This window comes from Camellia sinensis, chromosome 10 (genome assembly GCF_055761805.1).
Source record: "Camellia sinensis isolate YWXY chromosome 10, ASM5576180v1, whole genome shotgun sequence".
Taxonomy (NCBI): domain Eukaryota; kingdom Viridiplantae; phylum Streptophyta; class Magnoliopsida; order Ericales; family Theaceae; genus Camellia; species Camellia sinensis.
The window spans coordinates 25,545,154-25,553,351 of NC_138970.1; the positions used below are offsets into that span (position 1 = coordinate 25,545,154).

An 8,198-nucleotide genomic window follows, 5' to 3' on the forward strand; every position below is an offset into this window, starting at 1 on the left:
TTTACAGAAGATGTAGATGATAGAAAATCTACTAGTGGTTATGTGTTCTTGTTTGGTGGAACAGCTGTTTCTTGGTTAAGTAAGAAACAGAATTGTGTTGCAAAGTATACTATGAAAGCTGAATACATAGCTTGCAGCATAGCCGTTAGTAATGCGGTCTGGATAAAACGTTTTGTTGACAGTTTACAATTAGGTATATCTGTTAGACCAGTCAGTATGTTTTGTGATAATCAGTCTGCCATCTCATTAATAAAAAGTGGAGCAAATAGCTCTAAGGGAAAACATATTGATGTTAGTTACCACTATATTCAGGACATAGTGGAAAAAGATGAAATTAAAGTCAACTATATACCCTCAGAAGAGATGGTGGCTGACCCTATGACCAAAGGGTTGTCTCTGGAAAAATTCAGAGAACATGTAGCTAATATAGGATTGAAAAATACCTAGCTAGGTGGTTTAGCTACTTATACAAAAGCATAGTCAGATGACTCTGGGGACACCTAGATAGCCGATGTTTTGCGACTCTATCTTGCATGGAAACATGTGTTTGGTCAGATAACAAGATAGAAGAACTGACAAGGTACGGATATCATAGTTAGCATGAGATGTAAAGTCCATAATATGTAACGTGCTAACTAGATGATATTGTCTGCTTGATCAACTAAAGTCATTGATAAGGTGTGTTAAGGAAAACCTTCAGGAATGGGTCTTAAAGGAAGTACTTAACAATAATTTCAGTGCAGGTTGTCACATGAAAAATATGTATGGCTGAAGTCGTCAATGGTGATTGGGTATGGACTATGAACCCATCACTGAAAATTGATGCCGTTCACTTGTTATATAGTGAATTGAAGTCGTCTGAAATGTGTTATCAGTAGGAGAACACATTCGTACGGATGCGGTCTGATTGGTGACAAAAACGTGCGCACGTATGACCAAGTCACAATCAGACGTCGATCTATGAAGTAATTTCATAGATGAAAGTTAGCATGAGGCAAAATTTTGGTACCAAGGTTAAAAATGCTCAACTAAGGTTTATCGTCTTATTATGGTGTGTTCAAGTGGGAGATGATGGAAAGTGACCACACCATAATTTGGTGTGCCTCACTTCACTCTATCTCTTCTCTCTTATCATTCTATAGAACCTTCCCGCAAGAATGTTATATCTGTCAGTTAGTTAGTTAATTTGAATTCAAGCATCAATGGACACAACTTTGTGAACCATGGTGACTGTTATTGTATATATTATACCTATTACCAAGAGTAATTTATTTGTATATAAATAAGTGACAGAAGGTTTGGAATAGTATACAAAAGGAACCAAAAAGTTTACTAATTTCAAACTTTCGGATTATAGACATTCTCGCGTGATAAACACCCTCACGAGTATTTCGATCTATTGCCATTGATTAGATTATCTTTCAGATGAATTATGTTTTGGTCACCCACAACGGGAGTGGGGTAGGGCGGGGACGGATATCACTTCTCCCGATTCAAACCCGATCTGATATAAATAATATATATATATATATATACATAAAATGTAATTAGATATAAAAAAAATAATATTAAAAGTTTATGATTTTTTTTAAATATAAATAAATAATAATCTTAAAAGACTCACTATTTAGGTATATTAAAATTAAAAAAAATTATTTAATATGCTAAGAATTTAAATGGCTCTTACTTTTTTTGACTATTTAAAATGTGATTGGATGTTCACAGGTATCGGGTATCCACAGGTATCCACGGTGACAGGGATGGGGTTAAAAAATTCCACCAGTAGCAGGGGTGGGGCGGGTGTGGGGGCGGGGAATGATAAACCTATCCCGTGACCATCCCTAGTCCTAGGTAAGGTTTACATGACATCACTAAACCACAATAATAATTATGAAAGGACCAACATAATTCTATAAATAGGGAATAAGATCAGAGAGCTAAGGTATGAAATATTAACTCACACAAATATAATTCTCATTTATCTTCGAAAAGGTTAACTTGATAGTCGGAGTACACCCTCCGCGACACAATCTTGTCAAACTCCGTTATCTTGTATTGCGTAGGAAAGATTAACTATCCAGTTATAATCAGCTCACAAAAAACAAGGGGAAAAAAAAAAGGGAAACATTTTTTCTATAAATTTTTTATGAATTTATAATAACTTTATACAAGTGTTATTGACATAAAATTTCCCCTAAAATAAATTGAGGAAATATCAAATTGGTATAATTTAAAAAAAAAAATTACAAATTGACAATTTTTTTTTTTATAAATATTAATAATTATAATTATAATCATAAATAAATTTTTTTATGAATATATAATAATTATTATTATTTTTTTTTTTTTTTCAAATCCGGTGGTGCAATTACCTCACATAAATTTGAGTGGCGGGGTTTGTAACTGAAAGCCAACACACTCCACCCGTCCCCTCAACCACACAAACGAATTGAAGAAAAAAAAAATCACATAAAAAAAGAAAGAAAAAAAAATGGCATGGAATTTCGAATCGGGATTGGTCGTCCTCAATGGCGAGTCTCTCAGTTTCTCACCTCAGACTTGTCTCTCCTCCGCGATTCAATCATATTCTGTCATCATCATCGCTGCCATTGTTGTTGAAGTATCAAACAGCTAAGGCCTCTGGTTCGATCTCTGCATCCTACAGATTCTCCTCCGGCATCGACCAAGAGGAGGACGACCACAGCGCCGCCGGAGGATTTAAAGAAGCGGTGGCGCTATTCAACGGCGGGGATTACTACAAGTGCCATGACTTACTCGAAGATCTATGGAACCAAGCTCAGGAGCCCCCTCGTACCCTCTTTCACGGTATTCTACAGTGCGCCGTGGGCTTTTATCACCTCTTCAACCAGGTTTGTTGGCAATGTGTATTCTCAACTACATTCATTTCTAAACTTTGTTGCTGTAATTATAAAATTTGATGCTTGAATTTTAGGCAAATTTCACCATAATGAATCCGAGCAGCTTTTTTACGTCCAATTAGTACACGTTATGTCATGTGTCATGGGTTTATAGATAAAATTATGAACTTGTTTAATTTGGTCAGTTAACCTCAACCAAAACATTTTCCTTCAATTCAGCGTTATCAATTAGACTAAAATTGATACAAAATTTAAAATTAACGGTCAAATCGAGCTAATTAAAGTGACAGGGAACCAAAATAACACAAGAGGCAAAAAAGAACTACGGATGTAATTGACCCTTGAATTTTTTACATTACGTCAATTTAGTCCATTGATAATGTCCTTTCGGAAATTGAAATGAAATCATATGGCAAAGTAGTCCATTCACTCTCAAGTTTGGATTTGCATCCGATTTGAAATGTTCCAAATCATTTTGAATGAAGCATTTTGCCATTGGCTTCTGTCTATTTTTGTAATGGATGTTATTGATGTATATTGGCGATAAAATTGATACAAGATGACCATGGGTATAATTTGCCCCATATATTTGTTCCATTGTAGAACCATAAAGGAGCAATGATGGAATTGGGAGAGGGGCTGTGTAAGCTACGGAAGATGAATTTTGAGAGCGGACCCTTTCTTCAATTCGAGAAAGAGATTTCTGCAGTTCTGGATTTCATTTATCTAACTCAGCTAGAGCTCGCTGCCTGTGAGTTTATTTATATTGTGTGTATTTTCTGTTTGTGCTCTCAGTTTGTTTTATATTCATTCATTTAGCTAGACCACATGTTTTTATCATAGAAGTTAATGATTTTGAATTTTACATTTGTGCCTCTTAATCCTAGTCCAATGGTTAGTTTGATTGATTCTAGAATGGGAAGTGATAGTTGCGGTTGAAGTTGTTTTTTGTTTTTCCTTTTAGGCACTTTCACAATCTAACCCAACAAATTGAGGAGTTGCTTTTGGCAGTCAATGATTCAGTTTGCTATGACAAATATTATACTCGATAGATGTAAAAATATGTGAAACCACCCCTATTGCACGTTTAACACCAAGGGGTTGTTTGGGAGATGTTCTAAAAAAGCCACGAAGTCAAAAATCTTACTTGTCATCAGCTAAAAAAGCCAAAAAAATCTACTCAACTTTCCAAACACATCATCAGCTTTTATAGATTCTACAAAAAAAGTCATGAAAGCAAAAGAGCCACTGAAAAAGCCAACTGTAACCGGCCTTACGCTCCCTGAATAATAATGTATTGGATATTGAAAATCTGAATGCTTATCCTGCATGCCTATTTCCTGCTTTGACTTCAATAGTGGTTCTTCATTTATCATGCTTTTGTTGTTCAAGATCTCATGTTGTCTAGTTCCAGATGCTTCCTTGGTTGAGATTGGCCAATTGATTATTTTGTCATGGACCTATGATAGCTTCATCTTCTTTTACTAAATGAAGACTCCAATTAATGTGATTTCTGCAGATATGTTATCCATAGTGCAAATTGATTGGCCTTGATCTTGCAAACCCATGTATTTCTAGGGACCCATGAAAAACAAAAACAAGCCATCAACTTGGGGCTCACTTGTGAGCAGAGACTACATGTACAAGGGACCTAGATTTAGCATATGCACCAGATTTGTGACCTAAAGTTGTTAGCATCTTGGTGGCCCTGAGTCCGAGACATGAAACACTTTCTGTAAATGGTGCCCCAAGATTGGTATAAATAAATAATGCCGTTTGCGTGAACTAATAGCAGAGCTTTATGAACTTATACCATGATATCACCAGAAGCTTTTCATGATTAACATTTGTATTTCCTTCAAGGTATTACTAGGGTGGTTCATTCGAAACAAAAGCTATAGATAAAATGGATAATATCCTTCTACTTTATGTGTGGTGGATGTAGGGAATGGCTCAAACTTTTTTTAAACTTCTGATATCTTCCTATGCTTTTCTGTTATATTTTCTTTTTTCTAGATGATGTACTAAAGTTGGTTTGATCAAACCTTGCTTGAATTTCTATTTCCACCCATACTCTTAGCATTCAAGTTTGTCTTGTCTTCCAAGGATTATTTTTATTTATTAATTATTGAAAAGCTGTAGGAAAATGGGAAGAATTGGAGGATGAAGGTGAAAAAAAGAAGAGTAAGGTGAAACATTTTTGGTTTTGGTTGCAGGTACCGATGATTTTTGTATTGCGCTAGATCAGTCCGAAAGATCGTACCAACTTCTTGGTGGTTATGCTGCAGGACAACGTTTGTATTGTTTGGAAAGTGACCCTAATGACATTATGTACATTGTATTCTGCCCCGAGAGATCTTATGGAACCGGTGAGCCACCAAGAGTAAAACTTCCGACCTTAAATGCATCTGGAGAGCATCTCAAGGAGATCGAGTATAACGGACTTGATTGAAGACAGAAGTTTGTACATATTAATTCATTGGTTTTACAAAGTTTTAGTTGCTCTTATAGGTCAATTTATACCTAGATTGTGTCGTAAATAATTATTGTTCACTAAAAACTCTTTTTTGGCATTTTCCCAAGGAGTTTTTTTAAGTGTGCAAGTGCACACCATGTGCCACTTACACAAAAAGTGTAAGTGTAAGGTGTAAGTATAAGTATAAGGTGTAAGTGTAAGGTGTAAGGTGTAAGTGGGTTGCACATGGTGTGCAACCTCAAAAAAGGTGTAAGTGTAAGGTTTAATTTTTTACAAAAGGTGTAAGTGTAAGGTGTAAGTGTAAGGTATAAGGTGTAAGGTGTAAGTTGCACACCATAACCAAACCCTTTTCCCAAATCACCCAACTTGCTAAATGTGCTTTATATTCTCAGTTGTTCATTTCACTTTTGGATAGATGCTTCAACAAATAGTTAGTTAAAAGCTTTACTCATGTCAGTCTTAAGGTCTGGATAACCAATATAGCATTTTTGGCACTTTTGGGGACTAGTCGTTCTAAAGGATTGAAGTCGGGATTAGTACTAGTATGTGAGATAAGTGATGAGATTATATATACCACAATAGCATGTGTATTATATTTGATTAGGATGAGATAAAATAGCAAGATCACTTTTTACTATTGGATGAAGTGATGTTTTTTTTTTTTTGAACAGAGATGAAGTGATGTTAATCTCATGGCATGACAATGGGATTACCAATATTGGGGTGATCTTGCTAATCTTACTATTTTGGGAGATGAGCAATACTATGGAACTATCAATTAATTTCATTGCATTTTCCTAATGAAACACATTATAGTCAATGAGAAAAAATAAAAATAAAAATAAAAATAAAAATACAAGTTTCTCCTTTGTAAGATAGAAGTTTATTTGTACTAAAAAAGAGAACCCAATAGAGACACGCCATGTGTCTACGTGGCGAGGCAAAGGTTATGGCTTTAGCAAATTGAAGAATGTAAGTCGGTGATTCTTGGAGTCCATACAATCAAGTCTATGAGTCCAGATCCTCTACTTGCAATCTTTCCTTACCTCGCTACTTGCAATAGTGGAGATGTACCCTAGGATGATTCAATGGTTCAGATTTGCCTATTTTCAAAAAAAAAAAAAAAAAAAAAAATTAAAAACAAATTTTTTTTAAAAAAAATAGCTAAATCTGGACCGTTGGATCATCCAATGGTATATCTCCACTATTGCAAGTAAGGAGATAAGGAAAAAGTACAAGTAGAGGATCCTAATTCACCATGATTAGCACAAACTCCTTAGAAATAGGAGGTTGCATGTTTATCAACAATTAATATATCTATCTATCTATCTAAACTATATATATATATATATAACCAAATGCAGTTATTTTATCAAAAATCTCTAAATATTTATTCTTAAATTCTCATAATTTTAAAACTCTTTCTTTCCTACATGGCAACCTTTTTTTTGATTGCCTTTCATGTTTTCTATTTTTCTTGATTTTCTATTTGTTTGATTAATTAAAATTAAAATTAATTTCATTACTTATGGATAAAGATTTGAAAATTCCTCAATATAGATAAACATATAAAAACTGAAAATTAATTTTATAGTCTATAGATAAAGATAAAAATTAAACAATTAATTTATAAAAAATTAATTTCATAACTTATAGATAATTTAAAATTTCTTCCCATAAATAAACATATAAAAGTTGATAAATAACTTATAAGAATTAATTTCATGGCCTACAAATAAAGTTAAAGATTAAATAATTTATTTAAAAAAAAGAAGAAATTACTCCTTTTTTTTTTCCCTTCATTTTGTACTTTAATTAATTTCATTATAGATAAACATATAAAAATTCATAAATAATTTATGAAAATTTATTTCATGACCTATAAATAAAGATAAAAATTTAAAAAAAATTAATTTCATGACTTATAAATAAATAAACATATAAAAAATGATAAATAATTTATAAAGATTAATTTCATGGCCTACAGATAAAGATAAAGATTAAATAATTGATTTACAAAAAATTAAAATAATAAAATTTAGATAAAGATATGATTTGTTAATCTATATATCTATCAAAAGCATATATATCTAAATCTTTATTTTGATTTACTCATATTTTTTTTTCTTTCTATCACATATTATCTTTTTTTATTTTAAATTTTTTATTTTATGAAATGCCCTTATCTTTAACTTCTTGTCTCCTATTAAATTCTTAACATTCTCTTGATACTTTTTTATTATTCGTTATTATTTACCAAGTGATAAAGATTAAAAATAAATAAATTATTGGCTCTGAATGAGAAGAGTATTAATAATGAAATTGGTTGGCTCTGAATGAGAAAAATATTAATAATGAAATAATGAAGGCTGCATGGGAGAAGACAGTACAAAAATCTCACAAAATTAATTTTCGTCATTATATTTATACAAGGTAATAATTTGATATTCTTTCTATTAGTTATTAAAAATAGTTTGCATTAGATCATTATTATGTTTTTGTTTTTTATTTTTTATAAGGTTGTCATTCGTTATAGTATTTCTTCAATCCCATCTCTAAATTCTTTTTTTGAAATTTTTGTTTTTTCAATAACAAAGTTTATAATCAATTTCTTATCAAATTTGTTTTCGTAGTCCTTATTTTATTGAAAGATCAAGACGAGTAAAACTTTGATATGATATATGAAATTAATGAACATAACACAAAGATGATAGGGAAATATTACATGTTTGTCAATATCTCTATGTTATTATTAGTTGATTTGCTAGATTATACTATCAATTTAGAGCTCATATGATTTAATTTAATGTCCATGACTTTATTTGTATTTGACCATTTTTTCA

General features: G+C 32.1%; 1 protein-coding gene across 1 annotated transcript; it reads left to right on the plus strand.

The window, feature by feature from the left end:
* The first annotated feature begins 2,430 nt into the window (after positions 1–2,430).
* On the plus strand, positions 2,431–5,387 carry LOC114290187 (DUF309 domain protein). The gene is made up of 3 exons (XM_028234084.2): positions 2,431–2,870; positions 3,483–3,630; positions 5,096–5,387. The coding sequence occupies exons 1-3, from the start codon at positions 2,529–2,531 to the stop codon at positions 5,329–5,331; spliced, it is 726 nt and encodes a 241-aa protein (XP_028089885.2). The 5' UTR covers positions 2,431–2,528; the 3' UTR covers positions 5,332–5,387.
* Positions 5,388–8,198: the final 2,811 nt, after the last annotated feature.